The 25061-nt window shown below is 42.5% G+C and overlaps 1 protein-coding gene across 2 annotated transcripts; it reads right to left on the bottom strand.

Moving 5' to 3' along the window:
* Positions 1–1024: 1024 nt before the first annotated feature.
* LOC112247002 (arrestin domain-containing protein 3) lies at positions 1025–24408 on the bottom strand. 2 transcript variants are annotated; one of them, XM_024415657.2, is made up of 7 exons: positions 24070–24408; positions 23745–23802; positions 23458–23605; positions 23186–23282; positions 22358–22614; positions 22131–22257; positions 1025–1354 (listed from the first exon to the last, which is right to left on the bottom strand). In XM_024415657.2, the coding sequence occupies exons 1-7, from the start codon at positions 24317–24319 to the stop codon at positions 1032–1034; spliced, it is 1260 nt and encodes a 419-aa protein (XP_024271425.2). In that variant the 5' UTR covers positions 24320–24408; the 3' UTR covers positions 1025–1031. The 2 variants fall into 2 exon arrangements, with proteins under 2 accessions (XP_024271425.2, XP_024271407.1); XM_024415639.1 differs by lacking the exons at positions 22131–22257; positions 22358–22614; positions 23186–23282; ... (1 more) ...; positions 23745–23802; positions 24070–24408 and adding exons at positions 1726–1982; positions 2205–2301; positions 3139–3286; positions 3376–3433; positions 20487–20798 and having other exon boundaries at positions 1025–1478.
* Between the last annotated feature and the right edge of the window lie 653 nt (positions 24409–25061).

The raw sequence follows: 25061 nt of genomic DNA on the forward strand, positions 1-25061 counted from the left end.
GTGAGGTGTTGGCTAGCGGAGGAGAACACTTTAAAAAGAAAAGGAGAGCTGCACTCTCTAGGAGCTCAGATGCAATCATTTAATAACCAACGTTGTCAAGGTCTTCCCCCCCCCCAATAAATTGTCAAGTTCACCCCATCTCATAGGGAGGGTGACGTGTTCGATGCCAATATAGAGAAGGGATGAAATAGAGCGAACCAGTCTATTTCGTCACTTCCCTATATCCCTAGGAGAGTGAGTGACCTTGACAATTTATTGTTAAAACGCGAGGCTGCCTGGATTTCTTATTTAAAAACCCTTGCTCCTTCAGTCTCAAAGTAGACTTTGATTTGAAGCCATTCTTGTGATTATTGAGATTTTGCATTTCATTGTAAATGTTTGTAGGCCTATGTAGCCACATTGTATCTATGATCGTATGGTATCCATTCATGTTTTTTATATGTTCTATTTAGATCTGTAAATCAACCAATGACATTAAGCCACACCCGGCCATAATTACACACACCTGTGTGTCATTATACCCTGATGAAGACAGCTTGTCTGTTGAAACATTGGTTATAAAAATGATTGCACTTGAGCACCTTGAGTGTGCTGCTCTCCTTTTCTTTTTCTTGCTGTGGTGGCAAACCTGGAGTCAAAAAAAATAATTCATAAAGGCAGTCAAGAAGGCACCATATGAGTGATCTGAGCATTACATTACATAGTTTTTAAAATGTTGCATCAGACACAAATCCTGGAAGACAGAACTCAAAAGCAGGTGTATATTACAGTAAAAAACTGAGTGACGTCACTCGCTCTGAGACCTGAAGGAGTTGTACCCCTTGCTCTGCAAGGGCTGTGGCTTTTGTGGCGCGATGGGTAACGATGCTTCGTGGGTGTCAGTTGTCTATGTGTGCAGAGGGTCCCTGGTTCTAGCCCAGGTGAGGGGCGGGGCGAGGAGAGGGACGGAAGCTAAACTGTTACATGTGCAACCATGACACTGGGAGTGAATCAGCTGTGAAACTTCTGTCAAAGATGAGTGATATGGTGTATCAGGGTGATGTTTCAGGTGCAGATGGAGGAAAGAGGGAACAATACGATGGGGGTTGGTCTATCTCTTGAGGAGAGGGGTGTGAAAGCATCATCGGTGCAGTCGGTGGTGTATGAAATGGTGGAGCAGTTGGAGGTAGATGCATCATCAAGTGAGTTGGGTATGGGTATGTTGGCTGTGGGTCAGGGGGATAACTTCCTCCCACGGCTGCAGGTTCAGGGTACACTGGCAGGGCAGGCGGATATAGGCCTCCTCCTGGACCCGAGACAGGAGGATATGGTCCAAAGGCTGTATCACAAGGGAAGTCACTGTTGCTTGGACCACCTTTCCCGAATTCTTCAAACCTGACACGTCTGTCTGGTGATAGGTCAGACCGAAAGCAGGAAGGGATAACAGCCAATGGAAACTTGACTTCAGGGTCTGTGGCAAGAGGAACATCCAAGTATACCTTTAAAACAAACAGCATGTTATGGAGGAGTATTGGGAATTAATCAAAATCTCTTTAGCCAAATCGTAACTCGAGATGCACATGTCTGACCTGGCTTTTTGCACTGACGTCAATGGGAGATCTGTGTGTGTGTGTGACTGAATGTCAAGTTAATATGCATCACTTGAGCATAAAGCTTATAGTTAAAGCGTTACTTTTCTGTTTAATACTCAGTATATGAAGTGATTGTCCAGACACTTGGATGTACCTTGAGTATGTACTCTACTCTTATGATGTTACAGTTCATGATGGACAAGTCCTGGTCAGCAGGTATCTTCAATGACCCAGCAACACTTTGTCGGGTGTTGGACGGGATAGGTTCTCTGACTACTTTGCAGACTGTCTGCTCTGCTATCTTTGTGTTGCCAGAAGCAAAGAAAGCCATTTTCTGCTTCAGACTGAATTTGGGCTTAAGGTCACGGGAGGAGTTGTTCTTGATGTTTGCACAGATATTCACAGTCTCACCTGGAGTGGAAAAAGCCACCACAAAATTAAAGACAGTCTGAGATTTCAAATAACCAACACAACAGTGCATTGGCACAGGTCCTGTACAGCTATGTTGAAGGCATTACAAATATCGACTAAGCCTTGCATGTGAAAGTTATTTGTGTAATCAGGACACTTATGAGAGACACTTTCATAGTCATTTTCATGTTGCTACATTACAGTACCTGGGATATACATTACCTGGCATATAACCCATCCTTTCAACGTGGACATCCATGGTGATATGCCCTGAGGTGAATATACCAACTGACTTGTTCTTCACACCATGCTGAGGAGACTGGAACGCAGGATGAGGAAATTACATTTGGTTCTATACTAGTATGACACAAGGAAACCAAACCGGGATCTGTACATCCAACCATCCACTTTCACACATATGTGATGAATAACACCGTACATCCATCCATCCTATAATCAAATGGACTAGATTACCATAAAACTTCAATTAAACGCTGCGGCTCAAATATCCACCTGTCCCTTTTAATTGACGGCATCGGCACACATTTCAGCAAATAAACGCCTGTTTCAAATAAACACAGGGTCTAAATGAATTGTTTATGAATGAACTTCAGTGAGTACTGTAAATATTACCCAAAATAAGATAAAGGAGAGCAACATCATTGCCATGGATGAGACAGCAGTGTCATTTGATATGGTCGGCTCAACTACCGGAGATACAAGGCACAACGAGGCGCAACAAGTGAGATAATGATGCTGAAGCGTGAAATCGGGGCTGTATGATAGGCAGCCTAGTCTTAGCAAGTCTGATCTGTGATGGAATTGTTATTATAATTGTAATATACTGGCCACAAACAGAGTGGCTGTCTTCAACATTTTATTGATCAAATAAAGATATCTGAAATAGCAAATATAGATATCTGGCTCAAATAAAAGCCTGTCTCTAATAAGGAAATATATATCTGGCTCAAATAAAAGCCTGTCTCTAATAAGGAAATAGATATCTGGCTCAAATAAAAGCCTGTCTCTAATAAGGAAATAGATATCTGGCTCAAATAAAAGCCTGTCTCTAATAAGCGGCAGTTGTGTTTAGTGATCGAAGCAAATAAACACATGGGCTATTAATTGAAGTTTTATGGTAGCACAGATTACACACCATTAGTAGGACATGGTTCAAGTCAGCCTTGGAGACAAAGGTGATTTCCTTCACCAAGTCGCGTGTCTTTAGCCAACCCCTAACCAGCTTGGCTTCCAGTTTGTACACTATCTTGCCATGTGGACCCTTGAAGGATGATGGCATGCTTCTGTAATATAAAACAGTGTTACATACCACGTAAAACAATATGTCCAATCTGTAGCTATGACTATGAATTTGGCTTGAATTTCCACTTACCCCTCAGGAATTTTGAAACCAAATGGATATCTATGGATCCCAGGGGGGAGTATATTGTCTGTAACAGAAACCCAATTAGTAATTTCAGTGTTGGGGAATGTCACGCCCTGACCTTAGTTATCTTTGTTTTATTTATTATTTTGGTTAGGACAGGGTGTGACGAGGGTGGTATGTGTGTTTTGTCTTGTCTAGGGTTTTTTGTAATTCTATGGGGTTTTGGTATGTCTAGGTATATGTAGGTCTATGGTGGCCTGAAATGGTTCCCAATCAGAGACAGCTGTTTATCGTTGTCTCTGATTGGGGATCCTATTTAGGTTGCCATTTTCCATTTTGGTTTTGTGGGTTATTGTCTATGTGTAGTTGCCTGTCAGCATTTGTGGCCGATAGCGTCACGGTTGTTTTGTATACTTTGTTCAGTGTTTCGCTTTCATTAAAGAAGAATGTATTCTTATCACGCTGCGCCTTGGTCTCCTGTTTATGATGACTGTGACAGAATAACCCACCAAACCAGGACCAAGCAGCGTGAAAAGGAGAAACAGCGCTTAATGGGGAAATGGAACAGGGAGGAGATATTAGATGGAGCAGGACCCTAGACACAGCTGGGGGAGTATCGCCATCCTAAGGAGGAGTTGGAGGCAGCGAAAGTGGAAAGGCGATACTATGAGGATAAATACCGGAGAATAGAGGAACAGCGACGATATGAAGGTGCACGGAAGCCCGAGAGGCAGCCCCAATAATTTTTTATGGGGGGGCACATGAGAAGATTGCATGAGTCAGGTAGGATACCTGAGCCAACTCCTCGTGCTTACCGTGGGGAGCGTGTAACTGGTCAGGCACCGTGTTATGCAGAGATGCACACGGTGTCTCCAGTGCGCTATTCTAGCCCGGTGTGCTCTATTCCAGCTCCTCGCATTTGCCGGGCTAGAATGGGCATCCAGCCAGGACGGATTGAGCCAGCTCTATGCTCTGGATCTCCAATGCGTATCCACAGTCCAGTTATCCTGTGCCTCCTCCCCGCACTCACCCTGAGGTGCGTGTCACCAGCCCAGTACCACCAGTGCCGGCACCACACACCAGGCCTCCAGTGCGCCTCCAGTGTCCAGTACGCCCTGTCCCTGCTCCTCGCACTCGCCCTGAGGTGCGTGTCCCGAGCCCGGGACCACCAGTTCCGGCACCACGCACAAGGCCTACAGTGCGCCTCGGCAGTCCAGAGCACCCGGCGACAGTTCACAGTCCAGAGCGTCCGGCGACAGTTCACAGTCCAGAGCGTCCGGCGACAGTTCACAGTCCAGAGCGTCCGGCGACAGTTCACAGTCCAGAGCGTCCGGCGACAGTTCACAGTCCAGAGCGTCCGGCGACAGTACGCAGTCCAGAGCGTCCGGCGACAGTACGCAGTCCAGAGCGTCCGACGACAGTACGCAGTCCAGAGCGTCCGGCGACAGTACGCAGTCCAGAGCGTCCGGCGACAGTACGCAGTCCAGAGCGTCCGGCGACAGTACGCAGTCCAGAGCGTCCGGCGACAGTACGCAGTCCAGAGCGTCCGGCGACAGTACGCAGCCCAGAGCGTCCGGCGACAGTACCCAGCCCAGAGCGTCAGGCGACAGTTCACAATCCAGAGCGTCCGGCGACAGTTCACAGTCCAGAGCGTCCGGCAACAGTCTCCAGCGACGGTCCCCAGTCCGGCGTCTCCAGCGGCGGTCCCCAGTCCAGAACATCCGGCGATGATCCATGCAGTGAGGGTCCCCAGCCCGGGGCCTACGGTGAGGATCGGCAGTCCAGAGCCTCCGACGATGATCCACGGGTCAGTGCTACAAGAGCAGACTCGGGGTAAAAAAGGGGGGTGGCATCCAGAACCAGAGCCGCCGCCGAGGTTAGATGCCCACCCAGACCCTCCCGTATAGGTTTAGGTTTGCGGCCGGGAGTCCGCACCTTTGGGGGGGTACTGTCACGCCCTGACCTTAGTTATCTTTGTCCTTTATTCTTTTGGTTAGGTCAGGGTGTAACGAGGGTGGTATGCGTGTTTTTGTCTTGTCTAGGTTTTTTTGTAATTCTACGGGGTTTTGGTATATGTAAGTCTGTGGTGGCCTGAATTTGTTCCCAATCAGAGACAGCTGTTTATCGTTGTCTCTGATTGGGGATCCTATTTAGGTTGCCATTTTCCATTTTGGGTTATTGTCTGTGTAGTTGCCTGTCAAGCACTCGTGTCTTATAGCTTCATGTTCGTTTTGTTTTTTATACATTGTTCAGTGTTTCTCTTTCATTAAAGAAGAATGTATTCTTATCACGCTGCACCTTGGTCTCCTCGTTATGACGAACGTGACAGGGAAGCTACTTTGAAAATAGAGTTTACCAATTACTTCACACTTGAAGAAGTTAAGCTACACTAGAACTACCCATTTTCCTGTGTTTTATATCATATTATACAACAGCTGATGAAATTGTGTACTAGTTCCGGTAGTTAGCTACCCCACTACATGTCAAAAAAGTAGTCTAATTAACTACTGAAAACACAAACAAGATTTTAATTTAGTTTATCTACCAAGCTACTACCAAATTTAATTAAACAAAAAAATGCCATTTACTGAGGAAAATATGGTGTGCTTGCTTGGTTGTGAAATAGTAGTGGTAGTAATGTTAGTAGTAGCAATGCTAATAATAGGGTTTTCATAGGTTACAGCAGAGACATTCTAACCAGAGTATCAGTCTCTTTAGTTGACATTCCACTCCACGCCTTGTCATTACCAAAGAGACAGCAGAAAGGCAATCTTCAAATATGAAAATTCTATAACTAATGAGCTCAAGGAGAACAGAAGAGTAAATCCCGATTCGATCACCCTCACAGCTATCCTCCAATCACAACGATTATCCAAATATTGGAACTCTAACTTTTTACTCTCCACAGAACACCTTGGTATACGGTTGCCATTTTTTTTGTTTGTCCAAACGAAACCAGTTGGTCAAAAGTTACTAGCTTAGGTTAAATCTCAAACTAAATACAGTTGAAGTTGGAAGTTTACATGCACCGTAGCCAAATATATTTAAACTCAGGTTTTCACAATTCCTGACATTTAATCCTAGGAAAAATGTTCTATATTAGGTCAATTAGGATCACCACTTTATTTTAAGAATGTGAAATGTCATAATAGGAGAGAATTATTTCAGCTCTTATTTATTTTATCACATTCCCAGTGGGTGAGAAGTTTACATACACTCAATTAGTATTTGGTAGGATTGCCTTTAATTTTTTTTAATTGGGTCAAGTAGGGTGAATTTTGGCCCATTTCTCCTGACAGAGCTGGTGTAACTGAGTCAGGTTTGTAGGCCTCCTTGCTCACACACGCTTTTTCAGTTCTGCCCACAAATGTTATATAGGATTGAGGTCAGGCCTTTTGATGGCCACTCCAATACTTTGACTTTGTTGTCCTTAAGCCATTTTGTCACAACTTTGGAAATATGCTTGGGGTCATTGTCCATTTGGAAGAGCCATTTGCGACCAAGCTGTAACTTCCTGACTTATGTCTTGAGATGTTGCTTCAATATATACACATCATTTTCCTTGTTCATGATGCCATCTATTTTGTGAAGTGCACCAGTCCCTCCTGCAGCAAAGCACCCCCACAACATGATGCTGCCACCCCCGTGCTTCACGGTTGGGATGGTGTTCTTTGGCTTGCAAGCCTCCCTCTTTTTCCTCCAAACATAACAATGGTCATTATGGCCAAACTGTTATATTTTGTTTCATCAGACCAGAGGACATTTCTCCAAAAAGTATGATCTTTGTTGCAAACCGTAGTCTGGCTTTTTTATGGCGGTTTTGGAGCAGTGGCTTCCTCCTTGCTGAGCGGCCTTTCAGGTTATGTCGATAGGACTCGTTTTACTGTGGATATAAATAGTTTTGTACCGTTTTCCTCCAGCATCTTCACAAGGTCCTTTGCTGTTGTTCTGGGATTGATTTGCACTTTTTGCACCAAAGTACGTTCATCTCAAGGAGACAGAATGCATCTCCTTCCTGAGCGGTATGACGGCTGTGTGGTCCCATGGTGTTAATACTTGTGTACTATGGTTTGTACAGATGAACATGGTACGCTCAGGCATTTGGAAATGAACCACCCTTGTGGAGGTCTACAATTTTTTGGCTGATTTCTTGGCTGATTTCTTTTGATTTTCCAATGATGTCAAGCAAAGAGGCACTGAGTTTGAAGGTAGGCCTTCAAATACATCCACAGGTAACCCTCAAATTAACTCAAATTATGTCAAATAGCCTATCAGAAGCTTCTAAAGCCAGGACATAATTTTCTGGAATTTTCAAAGCTGTTAAAGGCACAGTCAACTTAGTGTATGTAAACTTCTGACCCACTGGAATTGTGATACAGTGAATTATAAGTGAAAAAATCTGTCTGTAAACAATTGTTGTAAAAATGACTTGTGTTATGCACAAAGTAGATGTCCTAACCGACTTGCCAAAATTATAGTTTGTTAATAAGAAATTTGTGGAGTGGTTGAAAAACAAGTTTTTAGGACTCCAACCTAAGTGTATGTAAACTTCCGACTTCAACTGTGCATAATGCAATTCCAACCACAAAACCTTGCTTTGATTTTAAGACTCAAAATACAACAACTTGCCTAGCTAACAGCTAAATGTTTGTTTTTTACTTTGTTATAATTCTATTTTCAAGGCTTCACATGGATTCATGGAAAATATTCATATTATTTCCAACAACCACTGAGCAACTCCGCAGTAAATCCAGCTGCATATTGAAGGTTGAAATCAGAGTTTCTAAACCCAGAGACGCAACATCGCAAGACTTCACACAGACTGAGCAGACTAGGCCGGGGTTTAAGATGTCAATGAGAGAAGTGATTTAAAAAAAAATCTTGTTAATTTTCTCTAACTCTAAAGGCACAATCTAGATTTGAGCCAAATGTCTTAAGTAGTTGAACATGTTTTTTACTCAGACCTCGTGAAAGTGACAAACTGACATGTTTTCATTTTCATTAAAAACAACTTTATATCGAAGGAGTGCCTTTGATTTGACAGCCTGCACATGCACAGTTAGGCGTGAGATTTGATTTGATTTGACAGCCTGCACATGCACAGTTAGGTGTGAGATTTGATTTGATTTGACAGCCTGCACATGCACAGTTAGGCGTGAGATGACATTAGACCCGATGATGTGTTTCTGCGCATGAGCTTAGCTAGCCAATGTCGCCATGACATAGCCTACAAGCGTGATTGGGGATTTCTATTGGAGAAGCAGTTTCTGCTTATCTTCATACTGTACTGTCTTTGTTGAGATAGTCCGAGTCGATATTTAAGTAATAATAAGGAATTCCCTTCGACCACACCCAGGAATTGGGGAAAACAAACATTATTTTGCATTCACCCCCATTGTAAAAGAGTCAACTTCATCGTCAATTTTTTGTTATGCAGAAATAACAAAACATGCCGAAAAGCTTCTGTGTTGTTCATTGTAAATGTAACCAGTGGTGTAAAGTACTAAAGTAAAAATATTTAAAGTACTACTTAAGTAGTTTTTGGGGGTATCTGTACTTTACTTTATTATTTATATTTTGACAACTTTTACTTTTACTTCACTATATACTATATTAAAGACATAATGGTTTACTGAACTAAGGTCTTTATCTAAGGCTAAACAGTTAGATTTTTTAACATTGAAACTGCAGTTATCGACAGCTGTTAACTTAGATTTAATAGCATATTATAGACCTCCTCATCTGCAAAAGTAGAATCCCTGGATTCTCTGGCTGAACTGATGCGTGTTTGGGGGAAAAATCACATGGTCCTTATGGGTGATTTAAACTGGGACTGATTATCTCCAAACTCCGATGCCATGAGGACTGTGCAATACTAGCCGATTTAAACTGGGACTGGTTATTTCCAAACTTTGAGGCTATAAGAGGACTGTGCAATACACTGAATTTTACTCAAATTATAAATGTAGTCACAATTTTATTTTTATTTATTTATTTCACCTTTATTTAACCAGGTAGGCTAGTTGAGAACAAGTTCTCATTTGCAACTGCGACCTGGCCAAGATAAAGCATAGCAGTGTGAACAGACAACACAGAGTTACACATGGAGTAAACGATTAACAAGTCAATAACACAGTAGAAAAAAAGGGGAGTCTATATACATTGTGTGCAAAAGGCATGAGGTAGGCGAATAATTACAATTTTGCAGATTAACACTGGAGTGATAAATGATCAGATGGTCATGTACAGAGAGATATTGGTGTGCAAAAGAGCAGAAAAGTAAATAAATAAAAACAGTATGGGGATGAGGTAGGTAAAAATGGGTGGGCTGTTTACCGATAGACTATGTACAGCTGCAGCGATCGGTTAGCTGCTCAGATAGCAGATGTTTGAAGTTTCCAACTTCAGCGATTTTTGCAATTCGTTCCAGTCACAGGCAGCAGAGAACTGGAACGAAAGGCGGCCAAATGAGGTGTTGGCTTTAGGGATGATCAGTGAGATACACCTGCTGGAGCGCGTGCTACGGATGGGTGTTGCCATCGTGACCAGTGAACTGAGATAAGGCGGAGCTTTACCTAGCATGGACTTGTAGATGACCTGGAGCCAGTGGGTCTGGCGACGAATATGTAGCGAGGGCCAGCCGACTAGAGCATACAAGTCGCAGTGGTGGGTGGTATAAGGTGCTTTAGTGACAAAACGGATGGCACTGTGATAAACTGCATCCAGTTTGCTGAGTAGAGTGTTGGAAGCAATTTTGTAGATGACATCGCCGAAGTCGAGGATCGGTAGGATAGTCAGTTTTACTAGGGTAAGTTTGGCGGCGTGAGTGAAGGAGGCTTTGTTGCGGAATAGAAAGCAGACTCTTGATTTGATTTTCGATTGGAGATGTTTGATATGAGTCTGGAAGGAGAGTTTACAGTCTAGCCAGACACCTAGGTACTTATAGATGTCCACATATTCAAGGTCGGAACCATCCAGGGTGGTGATGCTGGTCAGGCGTGCGGGTGCAGGCAGCGAACGGTTGAAAAGCATGCATTTGGTTTTACTAGCGTTTATTAAGAGCAGTTGGAGGCCACGGAAGGAGTGTTGTATGGCATTGAAGCTCGTTTGGAGGTTAGATAGCACAGTGTCCAAGGACGGGCCGGAAGTATATAGAATGGTGTCGTCTGCGTAGAGGTGGATTAGGGAATCGCCCGCAGCAAGAGCAACATCATTGATATATACAGAGAAAAGAGTCGGCCCAAGGATTGAACCCTGTGGCACCCCCATAGAGACTGCCAGAGGACCGGACAGCATGCCCTCCGATTTGACACACTGAACTCTGTCTGCAAAGTAATTGGTGAACCAGGCAAGGCAGTCCAAGACCAGACTCAATCCAAAAGATATCTATTCTGACGTTAATAAGATAACACTTATTGATGTTATTCTAACTAGCAATCCGCATAAATACTTGGCTGTTGGTATTTTCCCTGATGATTTAAGTGATCATTGTGCAGTTGCTTGCATTAGAGACACTAAAATCCCCAAAGTGCCCCCTCAGTTCATAATCAAACTAAATTTGAAGCAGTTCTGTGAGCAGGCATTCCTGCATTAACTTTATGCATGCAACTGGGATAGAATTGCGCTTATTGCAAACATCGAAGAGGCATTCTCCTATTTTCATTCCATGTTTTCTACTGCAGTAGTCCTGTAAAGGTTTTGTCATACTGCAGCACACCTTGTGGGCTGCCCAGAATTCTATGGCACTTTATGTAATTGTCAGCCATTGTTGCCATCAATGCTAGTTTGACCACCAGACCACCTTCTCTTTGAGAAGCATTTGACAGTCTTCAATATTTGCTGTGTTAGAGAATTTAAACACTTTTTTTGTAAGAACATAGTATATGGGATTGATTTAAAGAAATGTAGCTTCATTAATTTGGTCATTATTATGGTGTTTCTATTCCAAGAAAAATGAAACCCTCAAGGTTTCCGTTAGTACTAAGAGCAAATAATCCTAACATGTCCACAACCTAATTGTAGTCTAACCAATACCCAAACGGAGATTCAGTGCAAATAAAAATCTCATTGATTTATCAAGACCAGTCCCCATGCTTGTCTCAGAGCAGCGCGAAACGGTGCTGAAATAGTTGACCACACGTGGGTAGGCTATTGCTTCAAATCCTATTGCTTCTAACTTCAATATGCTTTAAATGCCACAATGTCACAAATAATTGAACACACACAATTCTTAAAACTCTAATATTTTAATATTTAATCATTTCTGCCCTCCGAATTCATTTTCATTATATAAATACGCCCATGTGCACCTTGATATTGGGGGTGTGCCATGCGGACATGTCTAACGGGGAAATGGGATGCGCCATGCGGCCATGCCTAACGGGGAAGGGGGGATGAGCCGGTCGTGCGCAACCCAGGCGCCATGGAGATGCGGGATCAATCCTTCATCAGATGAACCGCAACATGTCGGCTAAAGCGTTTTAATTCATGAATGCATTTGAAAGTTTTTAATATTGTAATAGTGAAGAGCAAAACTCTTCTCAAGAGAATTAACATTACAGTTACACCAACTGGTAGGCTAATAACACAATTATACAAAATGGTAAGAAAACTGGTGAAGAAAGGGAACATACTGGCAGATCTCTAAATTAAAATACTGGCAGATCTCTAAATTAAAATACTGGCATATCTCTAAATTAAAATACTGGCAGATCTCTAAATTACAATACTGGCAGAGCCATAACATTTCCTTGCACAGTAGTAGATGTAATTCTAAATTAATATCTAAGGGGCTTTTATACAATTATAACACAGGGTTAATAAAAATAACATTTTTTAAAATGTATATGTTTATTAAGTAGTCTTGCTTGTCTCAGAGCAGTGCAAAAACAGTGCTGAAATATTTGACCACTTGTGGGTAGCATATTGCTTGTTGGGGGGGGTTCAGACAGTAGCCGGCTAATCGTTGGATAACAGATCGGCTCTCGGAACTCATTAACACGCGTGACTGTGTGTTTCGATATTTGCTCTCTCTCTCACGCACTTGCTGTCTTGACCTCTGAATGCTCGGCTGTGAAAAGCCAACTGACATTTACTCCAACACTCTAAAAATAAAAGGTTCCTGGAGTATCCTTTAGGGGTTCTTCAAATTGAAACTGTGGGGGAACCCCTATAAGTTCTTTGAAGAACCCTTGAAAAAGGTTCTTCAAAGCATCCCTTATAATGGTTCCTCAAAGAACCTTTTGGGGTTCATTTTTTAAACTCCCTGTTCACCCTCCCTCCATTATAAAAACATATTTGAATAATAATAATACAAATATTGACAATATTGATTTAAATAATTCATTGTTTATTTAGTGGCACTACAAATGTGAATGAATATTTACAAAACAATTTACCAAACAAAACACGTTACAAAATTGCAACATCATTTTGAATTGAACCTTTATTTAACTAGGCAAGTCAGCCAAGAACAAATTCTTATTTACAATGATGATCTACCCCGGCAAAACCCAGATGACGCTGGGTCAATTGTGTGCCGCCCTATGGGGCTCCCAATCACGGCCGGATGTGATACAGCCTGGATTCAAACCAGGGACTGTAGTGATGCCTCTTGCTCTGAGATGGGCAAGAGTCATCACTGTAGGCTACACGATGAGAACATATGGAAAAATAAATAAATAATGAAATGTTATTTATGGAGAGCAGCCCGAGCATCATCAAGAGATATGTTGGACCCTATGTCAGAGAGGTGTTTTTGGGACCACATCGTGTCTATTGTCCTGCTAATAGCCCTGGTGAAAACATGTTTTCAAAAGGCCTCCAGGGCCGACAAAGAAATTCCTTACTTTTCCCCCCTTCCACTTGCCTCTTCCATTTATTCCCATAGTAATTTATTATGGTTTGCATTGCAAATGAGGGCATAAACTGGGTCAAGGCGCCAGTAGAGTAAGTAGACCTTTATGTAGTAAAATACAGATTAAATAGAAATAAATAAATAAGACCTACAACACTTTTAACAGCACATTACTCAACACTAGTGAGACTCATGTCACCCACGATAGGCCAAGGGTATATCTAAAAATATTTTTGTTCAATGACTCTCCACCAATAATACAATTTAGAGGATTGTACGATTCTAAATTAATATCTAAGGGGCATTTTTCATGAGGGCAAAACTGATCTAAAACAAGAAGCTCCCGCGCTGAGGTCTGTTCAACGCTGGTCCGACTAATCTGATTCCACACTCCAAGACTGCTTCCATCACGTGGACTGGGATATGTTTCGTATTGCGTCAGACAACAACATTGACGAATACGCTGATTCGGTGAGCGAGTTCATTAGAATGTGCGTTGAAGATGTCGTTCCCATAGCAACGATTAAAACATTCCCAAACCAGAAACCAAGGATTGATGGCAGCATTCGCGTGAAACTGAAAGCCCGAACCACTGCTTTTAATCAGGGCAAGGTGACCGGAAACATGACCGAATACAAACAGTGTAACTATTCCCTCCGCAAGGCAATCAAACAAGCTAAGCGTCAGTATAGAGACAAAGTAGAATCTCAATTCAACGGCTCAGACACAAGAGGTATGTGGCAGGGTCTACAGTCAATCACGGATTACAAAAAGAAAACCAGCCCTGTCACGGGCCAGGATGTCTTGCAGATAGACTAAATAACTATTTTGCCCTCTTTGAGGACAATACAGTGCCACTGACACGGGCCGCAACCAAAACCTGCGGACTCTCCTTCACTGCAGCCGACATGAGTAAAACATTTAAACGTGTTAACCCTCGCAAGGCTGCAGGCCCAGACGGCATTCCCAGCCACGTCCTCAGAGCATGCGCAGACCAGCTGGCTGGTGTGTTTACGGACATATTCAATATAGCCTTATCCCAGTCTGCTGTTCCCACATGCTTCAAGGCCACCATTGTCCCTGTTCCCAAGAAAGCTAAGGTAACTGAGTTAAATGACTACCGCCCCGTAGCACTAACTTCCGTCATCATTAACTGCTTTGAGAGACTAGTCACGGTCCATATCACCTCCACCCTACCTGACACCCTAGACCCACTCCAATTTGCTTACCGCCCAAATAGGTCCACAGACGACGCAATCGCAACCACACTGCAAACTGCCCTAACCCATCTGGACAAGAGGAATACCTATGTGAGAATGCTGTTCATCGACTACAGCTCAGCATTCAACACCATAGTACCCTCCAAACTCGTCATCAAGCTCGAGACCCTGGTCTCGACTCCGCCCTGTGCAACTGGGTACTGGACTTCCTGACGGGCCGCCCCCAGGTGGTTAGGGTAGGTAACAACATCTCCACCCCGCTGATCCTCAACACTGGGGCCCCACAAGGGTGCGTTCTGAGCCCTCTCCCGTACTCCCTGTTCACCCACGGCTGCGTGGCCATGCACGCCTCCAACTCAATCATCAAGTTTCCGGACGACACTACAGTGGTAGGCTTGATTGCCAACGACGAGACGGCCTACAGGGAGGAGGTGAGGGCCCTCGGAGTGTGGTGTCAGGAAAATAACCTCACACTCAACGTCAACAAAACAAAGGAGATGATTGTGGACTTCAGGAAACAGCAGATGGAGCACCCCCCTATCCACATCGACGGGACAGTAGTGGAGAGGGTAGTATTAAGTTCCTCGGCATACACATCACGGACAAACTGAATTGGTCCACCCACACAGACAGCGTCGTGAAGAAGGCGCAGCAGCGCCTCTTCAAACTCAGGAGGCTGGAGAAATTTGGCTTGTCACCAAAAGCACTCACAAACTTCTACAGATGCACAATCGAGAGCATCCTGTCGGGCTGTATCACCGCTTGGTACGGCAACTGCTCCGCCCACAACCGTAAGGCTCTCCAGAGGGTAGTGAGGTCTGCACAAAGCATCACCGGGAGCAAACTACCTAACCTCCAGGACACCTACACCACCCGATGTCACAGGAAGGCCATAAAGATCATCAAGGACAACAACCCCCCGAGCCACTGCCTGTTCACCCCGCTAGCCACTTTAATAATGGAAATTGATGTAAAAATATATCACTAGCCACTTTAAACAATGCTACTTAATATAATGTTTACATACCCTATTACTCATCTCATATGTATATGTATATACTGTACTCTATATCATCTACTGCATCTTTATGTAATACATGTACCACTAGCCACTTTAAACTATGCCACTTTGTTTACATACCCTACATTACTCATCTCATATGTATATACTGTACTCAATACCATCTACTGCATCTTGCCTATGCCGTTCTGTACCATCACTCATTCATATATCTTTATGTACATATTCTTTATCCCTTTACACTTGTGTGTATAAGGTAGTAGTTTTGGAATTATTAGGTTAGATTACTCGTTGGTTATTACTGCATTGTCGGAACTAGATGCACAAGCATTTCGCTACACTCGCATTAACATCTGCTAACCATGTGTATGTGACAAATAACATTTGATTTGATTTGACAACGCCAGTGGTCACACCTATCGGTGGATTTTGTGACAGAACTTCCCCCGTCACGGGGTAACACCACGATCCTGGTCGTTGTGGATCAGTTTTCTAAGTCCTGCTGTCTCCTTCCTTTGCCCGGTCTCCCTATGGCTCTACAGACTGCGGAGGCCCTGTTCACGCACGTATTCCGGCACTAGGGCTGCCTGAGGATATAGTTTCTGATTGGGGTCCCCAATTCACGTCTAAAGTCTGGAGGGCGTTTATGGAACGCCTGGGGGTCTCGGTCCTTAATCTTGCAATGTATGAAACAATTTGGCCCCTTAGATAAGCCTTCATTGATTCCCATACTGTTGTAGGAGACATTCCAGGGGTTGATAAAGCTCAAGAAACAGCTCAATTTGAGATGACATAAAAGCAACAAAGGTTTCAATTGATTGCAGTGAGTGAAGCCTCAAGGGAGATAATTTTGCTTTGTATTTGGTATAAGTAGTTTCATTGTAGGGGAAGAAGTATCTGAAATGACTATAGCTTGGTAATCACACTCTGTGATAAGTGGCAGAAATCTATTGTCTAGGAAATGATAGTGTATATGTGAGAAGGCCTTATGAACTGGCGAGAAGTAATAATACTCCCTAGCTATGGGATTGCGGAAACGCCACGCATCGGATATGCCATATGTCTTAAGAAATAGCTGAATTGCGAGTACTGTCTTTGATGGAGATGATACCCTAGGAGAGCTACGATCCAGATTGGGTGACAGTAGGTGGTGAAATGAATTGTGTACTATTAGGTGGTGTGTATCCATATTTGGTAATTGGGAAAATACATTTGTGGAGAATGAACTGTTATCCCAATTTATTGCATAAATGTTAGCTAAGATAACAGGTGTATTATACAGTCTTCCTACTACAATAATGAAATGGCCTGCTAAGTCTGCCTCTACACTTGACATTGCGGACGATATGTTCTGACTAATTAAAATGGCATTTCCTCCAGTTTTAGAATGAAAATTGGAATGATATGACTGACTGATCCACCATCCTTTTAAACGAGAGTGGTCAAAAGTGTGGAGATGTGTCTCCTGAAGAAAGGCGATATCTACTTTAAGTTGATTTAAAGGCCCAAGAACCCTTTTATGTTTCACTGGGTGATCTAAAAGATTAACATTCCAGCAAAAGTGACCGAGCAACCAGCTGTCCCTCTAATGATATTAGGCCTAGCCATGTAAAGTCAGGTGGGAAAAGGATAAATGCCAGATGACAATAAGAACTGACCCATTGATTTTTCTCTCTCCAAAATGAGCAAATGAAAAAACGAAAGTTGAAAACAATACTCTGACATCTGGTATGAAAAAGAAAACCCACCCTGGTCACGTAATAGAACAAGGTAACCTCTAATCCCCACACATGGAGTGTTTATAGTGGGGAACACTAAACCTAACAAAATCAACCGATGGTACCAGCAACGTTCACTAACGTTACCTAATAACAACCTCAACTGATGCCACTGGCAACGATATGTCTAAAAAAGAGTGACCGAGACTGCAGTGCTAGACAGATTCGTCCATTACCCTAATTGCCAAATATGTGAACAGACAGCCATTTGCCATTTGCTTGAGACTGATGAAGTAGAACTTGAGCCCGGGTCCTCAGCCACCCCCATGAGCCATTTTATTGGATCGTCACATATGACTTTATAAATTTATGCATTGTTCCTTAAGGCTAGCCATATCAGTTTCCAGCTTCTTAAGCGTGGTTTGCAGCGTAGTCATGTCCTCCGAACATGTTGACAAGCTTTGTTCTATGTCAGAGACGGTTTTCTTTACTGTATCCAGTTCAGTGCAAACTGTTGCCGTATGCTTTGCGAGTTCATTCTTGACTGCTTGTAACTCCGACTTAATAAAATTGAAGTCCTCACTGGGCACCTCTTTGAGCTCTGACTAGAGTGTAAATGAAATGCCCGCTCTGAGGGCCACAAGCATCTCTGCCTTCAAATCCTCTGTGTCCATTTTTTCGCCGAGCCGAAGGGAGAAGCCACTGCTCCCACTTGTTGAATAAATGCAATTTCAGCAGGAGCTCTGTAAAAATGTCACCTACTCCACGGCTTGCTCACTAGCGACACATTTTGGGGTGGTTTGTACAACATACAAATGAAGTCGGAAGTTTACATACACCTTAGCCAAAAAACTGAGTTTAAATTTATTCACAATTCCTGACATTTAATCCTAGTAAAAATTCCCTATTTTAGGTCAGTTAGGATCACCACTTTATTTTAAGATTGTGAACTGTCAGAATAATAGTAGAGAGAATAATTTATTTCAGCTTTTATTTCTTTCATCACATTCCCAATGGGTCAGAAGTTTACATACACTCGATTAGTATTTGGTAGTATTCCCTTTAAATTGTTTAACTTGGGTCAAATGTTTCAGGTAGCATTCCACAAGCTTCCCACAATGAGTTGGGTGAATTCTGGCCTATTCCTTCTGACAGAGCTGGTGTAACTGAGTCAGGTTTGTAGGCCTCCTTGCTGGCACACACTTTTTCAGTTCTACCCACAAAATGTTATATAGAATTAAGATCAGGGTTTTGTGATGGCCACTCCAATACCTTAACTTTGTTGTCCTTAAGCCATTTTGCCACAACTATGAAAGCATGCTTAGGGTCATTGTCCACTTGGAAGATCCATTCGCGACCAAGCTTTAACTTCCTGACTGATGTCTTGAGACGTTGATTCAATATATACACATAATTTTCCTTGCTCATGATGCCATCTATTTTGTGAAGTGCACCAGTCCCTCCTGCAGCAAAGCACCCCCACAACATGATGCTGCCACCCCCGTGCTTCACGGTTGGGATGGTGTTCTTCGGCTTGCAAGCCTCCCCCTTTTCCGGCAAACATAACGATGGTCATTATGGCCAAACAGTTCTATTTTGTTTCATCAGACCAGAGGACATTTCTCCAAAAAGTACGATCTTTGTCCCCATGTGCAGTTGCAAACTGTAGTCTGGCTTTTTTATGGCAGTGGCTTCCTCCTTGCTGAACGGCCTTTCAGGTTATGTCAATATAGGACTCGTTTTACTGTGGATATAGATACTTTTGTACTCGTTTCCTCCAGCATCTTTACAAGGTCCTTTGCTTTTGTTTCTGGGATTGAGTTGCACTTTTCGCACCAAAGTACGTTCATCTCTAGGAGACAGAACACATCTCCTTCCTAAGTGGTATGATGGTTGCGTGGTCCCGTGGTGTTTATCCTTGCATACTATTGTTTGTACAGATGAATGTGGTACCTTCAGGCGTTTGGAATCTGCTCCCAAGGATGAACATGACTTGTGGAGGTCTACAATTCTTTTTCTGAGGTCTTGGCTGATTTCTATTGATTTTCCCATGATGTCAAGCAGAGGCACTGAGTTTGAAGGTAGGCCTTCAAATACATCCACAGGTACACCCCCAATTGACTCAAATTATGTCAATTAGCCTATCAGAAGCTTCTAAAGCCATGACGTCCTTTTCTGGAATTTTCCAAGCTGTTTAAAGGCAGTCAACATAGTGTATGTACATTTCTGACCCACTGGAATTGTGATACAGTGAGTTATAAGTGAAATAATCTTTCTGTAAACAATTGTTGGAAAAATGACTTGTGTCATGCACAAAGTAGATGTCGTAACCGACTTGCCAAAACTATAGTTTGTTAACAAGAAATTTGTGGAGTGGATTAAAAACTATCTTTAATGACTCCAACCTAAGTGTATGTAAACTTCAGACTTCAACTGTATATACAAAAGTATGTGGACACCTCCCTGGTGTAAAGCTCGGACACATCTGCCTGGTTCTAGGTGGACCGGCCTGTAGTGGGGTCAGACCAAAGTAGAGTCAGCATTGTCACTAGCAGGTGAGGGCATCTACAGCCAACCGCTCAGATGGCTCCAGCTTTTTACGCAACCTATTCCAGACCGGTCTGCACGTTTTAAAGTTTGAATGACGTTTCTAGCTTCAACAGTGGAAGACTAGTTGAATTGTATGACCATTAAAATACACTGGGATTGATTCAAAAATGGTTGTAATGTAACAAGTATTAGTAGTACCAGTTTTTTTTCAAGCAACCTGACCAGGACGTTTTTATGTTGTTTTGGTGTTGATAGCTTTTACGCACGCTACATACAGGTGGCAACGGAATAATAATACAAAGTATAAACAGTTGTGATTTGCATTCAGCAAGCACACTTAATTACTAGTTAATTGAAGTACATGTAGTTCACTCCTCCCCCAACATAAGCTATAAAAATAAAGAAAGTCGCACTCTCAATATATAAACTCCAAGTAATTGATTGGGCATTAAGAAGGCACAGTGGTGCAGAAACGTTAGTGATTTACCCAATATATTACTGGGAGTTTATATATAGAGTGTACGACTCCCTTTATTTAAATTTATGTTATAGCTTAGTTTATTCGCCGTTAGTCAGCTCCTCTACATATAAATACTTGTATATGGTTGTGTGCCAGTTTGTTTTTTATTCAAAAAATTGATAACTGACATCGCGCCTGTGCGCCGGCAGGATACACGGGGTGGGGTCATATTGGGATGGGTATGGTAGGTTATAGTAAACGATTAAAAACACAAAATCTCCCCTAGACTTACCTTTAGGAGATTCATTAATCATAAACGTCTTAAGTTTGAAATATCGATTGTGAGCAGAGTAAGTCCTAGTGTGGTCTTTCGTACGTGTCGTCCAATGGACATTTGCGTCCCCTTTGGCTTTGATGAAAAGGCTTTCCACTTTGGTTTCCTTTATTAACTCCAAAGTGATTATTCCAGTTATACAGTCGCCTTCGGAAAATGTATCATATTCATTAATAACATCGTAACTCAAGTCAAAAGTTTTTACTGAAGGCATTTTCGACTGTTTCACATGAACTTCTCTGAAGCCAAATCCGCTAGCTTTAGCCTACTCATAAATAGTGATGTCATTGCCGTGGGACTGTACAGTCATACCGCAGACTAAAAAAACACAAATAAATAAATATACCGCAGACTATACTCTACTGCCCCTCAGTGGCAGTAAAAACAAAGTGTTTTGTCTAGAAGGGATAGGCTACAGTTAAGGTCAAAAGCGACTTTTCGTAGCAGGTTAGGATAATTAGTTGAAGGTTAGCGAAAATGCTAAATGCAAATTTTGACAAAAGCTGTATCCCATGTAGACATGACCAGTGTAAAACGACTTTACTGTTACCTTGTATAGCCTAATGTGTGAATCTGAGATTATTTGAGATTCGGCTACAATATGTGGAAAGCACTGTCCTAGGTTAGGTGTGGAGCTAACCCAACTAAAATCCAACCAAGAGTCCAACTAAAATCTCAAATTGCCCCCTTGGCACAAACTGCCATGAGGGTCATAAGAGTGAGGCAGCATCCCTCCCTGCAAACCATTTTGATAGACTGTTCTACTGCACTCCTTCATAATACCTAAACAGCAGAAGTACACACTGAGCTCACTGAGCTGTAGAACACCAGTAACAGAAAGTGTAAGGACCGTGTGCAACTATACGTAGGTGTACAAGTTAGTTGGGCTTTGATCAGCAACAGTTGAGACGGAGTCAGAAGATCAGGTGTGTGGTATTTATTGAACAGTGCAGGTAATGAAAACTAGATCTGAACAATCACCTTACTCGAATAACAATGACATTAAAGTCATACAGATGTTATATGTCTGTAGTCATCTTTTTTGCATAGCTTCTTAGATGTAGTTTTACTGATTATTGTTCTCATTTGATGCAGACACATAATGGCTGATCTGGATTGACACATTATTATTTAAAGTCTTTGAGACAGTATAGCAATTCAGTTAAGGCTGTGGGTTACATAACAATGGCATTATAAACCTACTTCAATATTGATTATTGTAACAGGTAGGTAGTTATATAGCAGCACTAATCAAAAGGCCTCTGTCAAATATGAGTGTTTATAGGGTATTAGGGTGAGATGTTTCAGGTGCACATGGAGGGAAGAGGGAACCATACGATGGGGGTTGGTCTAGCTCTTGAGAAGAGAGGGGCGAGTGCATTGTTGGGGTGGATATTAATGTATTAAATGTAGGTGGAGGAAAAACTGGGCCAGTTGGGTATGGGTATGTTGGCTGTGGGTCAGGGGGATAACTTCCTCCCACGGCTGCAGGTTCAGGGTACACTGGCAGAGCAGGCGGATATAGGCCTCCCCCTGGACCCGAGACAGGAGGATATGGTCCAAAGGCTGTATCACAAGGGAAGTCACTGTTGCTTGGACCACCTTTCCCAAATTCTTCAAACCCGAGAACAGGACTGCCTGGTGATAGGTCAGACCGAAAGCTGGAAGGGATAATAACCAATGGAAACTTGACTTCAGGGTCTTTGGCAAGAGGAACATCCAAGTATACCTTTAAAACAAACAGCATGTTAGAGAGAAATATTGGGATTGTATCCCCCACAATTTTTGTTGTTGTTTAATACTAGTCAGGAATATGACACTGGATGTACCTTTAGTATGTACTCTACTGTTATGATATTACAGTTCAGGATGGACAAGTCCTGGTCAGCAGGTATCTTCAATGTCCCTGCAACACTTTGTCGGGTTTTGGACGGGATAGGCCCCCTGACCACTTTGCAGACGGTTTCTTCTTCTATCTTTGTGCAGTCAGAAGCCATGAAAGTAATTTTCTGCTTCAGACTGAATTTGGGCTTAAGGTCACGGGAGGAGTTGTTCTCGATGTTTGCACAGATATTCACCATCTCACCTGTCGTGGGAAAATCCACCCAGATAATTAAAAGGAAAGTTCAGGATTTTACAACTTGACAACTAGTGGTTTGTCTATGGGCCTGGAAAAACTATAATCCATGGTTAGGTTTTCTCTAAACAGCCCCACTACTAACTTCAGATAACCTTAGCCTCCTCTGGCTAATTTTGTAGTGGCTGTTTAAATGAAACAAAACCATGGACTACAGTTTCTCCTGGCCCATAGACTTTCAGGGTTGGGAACCATCTTATATCAAGTTGTAAAATCCTGAACTTCCCCTTTAAAGACAATCTGAGATTCCAAATGACCAACACAATAGTGCTTCAGCACAGATGAGGTACTGAATGTTGAAGACATGAATAAATGTTGACAAAGCCTAAAGCCTTGCATGTGAAAGTTGATTGTATATTTAGGACACTTCCTGGAGGTATTGTGGACTTGCTATTCTCTTATCCAGTGAGATTGTAAACTAATCTGTTGAATTGGCGTTGTTATTCAACAGAAAATATGTGCCAAAAGGCAACATGCTTTGTGTTACATAGAGGGCTCTGAAACAACACTTGTACATTACCTGCCATGTAACCCATCCTTTCAACATGGACATCCATGATGACATGTCCTGAGGTAAGACAGCCCATTGACTTGTCCTTCACACCATGCTGAGGAGACTGGAACGCAGGATGAGATTACATTATGTTCTATACTAGTATGACACAAGGAAAACAAACCCGGGATCTGTACATCCAACCATCACTTTCACACATATGTGATGAATAACACCGTCCATCCAAACATATAATATGATAAAGAACAAAAAGGACTAGATTAGTAGAGTTAACACACCATTAGTAGGACATGGTTCAAGTCAGCCTTGGAGACAAAGGTGATTTCCTTCACCAAGTCGCGTGTCTTTAGCCAACCCCTAACCAGCTTGGCTTCCAGTTTGTACACTATCTTGCCATGTGGACCCTTGAAGGATGATGGCATGCTTCTGTAATATAAAAACAGCGACACATACCTTAAGGTGCTGAATCTATGTAATCAACAGATATCATAATTTGTACATGTAGGTTGATTTAAAAGAGCACATAATTTGTCTGTCTATGAATTTGACTTGCTTTCCCACTTACCCTTCAGGAATTTGGAAGCTAAATGGATAGATATGGATACCAGGGGGGAGTATGTTGCCTATAACAAAAAAATCGTAGTGGTCAACATAATATCCAATTAGTAATTTACGTTATTAATGAACCCATTACAAAAAAATGTTGATCTGGCGAACATTAACCAACCGCCGCTCGACTATAATTATTAGATTACGTAGCCTACAAATCCCGCTCACCTAACGCGACGGGCGAGCTATGCACCTGAAAGATATAAATATTGGCCAAACTATAGTTGGGGTTACGGATAGGTTAGGCCTGTAGTAAACTGAGTAAAGACTATCCCTCCTACCTTGAGGATTTTCATTAATCATTAATTTCTTCAGTTTAAAATATCTGTTGTGAGCAGAGTAAGTGTTGTCATCACTGTCAACAGTCCAATTGACATTAGCGTCCCCTTTGACTTTGATGAAAAGGCTTTCCACTTTGGTTTCCTTTATTAACTCCAAAGTAATTCTTCCAGATATACAGTCGCCTTCAGAAAATGTATCATGTTCATTAATTATATCGTAAATCAAGTTAAACACTTTTATTGAAGGCATTTTCGACTGCTTTCCTAAAGTCAATTCCGCTGAGTAGAGCTACTGTAATGACAGAAATATAAAAATGGTTCCGCTGGTTCCACGGTTTTCAGTAGCCTACGGTGTGTCAGACGGGACACACTGGGACTCTTTTAATGCAGACCATGGTACACCATTGCCTACCAGTGTACTGGCGTCTATACTGCTACCCAGTCTGTGAATTTGAGATTATCACTATTATTAATATAGTCTGGATTCTGGAGTATCTGGGACAAACACTGGCCTAGGTAGATCATGTTAGGGGCTAACCTCTTTCTCTATCAAATCAAATGTATTTATAAAGCCATTCTTACATCAGCTGATATCTCAAAGTGCTGTACAGAAACCCAGCCGAAAACCCCAAACAGCAAGCAATGCAGATGTAGAAGCACGGTGACTAGGAAAAACTCCCTAGAAAGGCCAGAACCTAGGAAGAAACCTAGAGAGGAACCAGGCTATGAGGGGTGGCCAGTCCTCTTCTGGCTGTGCCTGGTGGAGATTATAACAGAACACGGCCAAGATGTTCAAATGTTCATAGATGACCATCAGGATCAAATAAAAATAAACAGAGTGGTTGTTGAGGGTGCAACAGGTCAGCACCTCAGGAGTAAATGTCATTTGGCTTTTCATAGCCGATCAATATCTGAGTATCTCTACCGCTCCTGCTGTCTCTCTAGAGAGTTGAAAACAGCAGGTCTGGGACAGGTAGCAGCAGGTCTGGGAC

Source organism: Oncorhynchus tshawytscha, linkage group LG04 (assembly GCF_018296145.1).
Source record: "Oncorhynchus tshawytscha isolate Ot180627B linkage group LG04, Otsh_v2.0, whole genome shotgun sequence".
Classification (NCBI taxonomy): domain Eukaryota; kingdom Metazoa; phylum Chordata; class Actinopteri; order Salmoniformes; family Salmonidae; genus Oncorhynchus; species Oncorhynchus tshawytscha.

What these genes read in the sequence shown, in the direction of transcription:
- LOC112247002 (XM_024415639.1), bottom strand. Translation starts at nt 20,742, where the DNA reads ATGCCTTCAGTAAAAACTTTTGACTTGAGTTACGATGTTATTAATGAA. An exon ending in GGTTTCAAAATTCCTGAGGG is followed by an intron (nt 3,287 to 3,375) that starts GTAAGTGGAAAT and finishes TTTATATTACAG; the next exon opens with AAGCATGCCATCATCCTTCA. An exon ending in GAGTAGAGTACATACTCAAG is followed by an intron (nt 1,479 to 1,725) that starts GTACATCCAAGT and finishes TTTGTTTTAAAG; the next exon opens with GTATACTTGGATGTTCCTCT.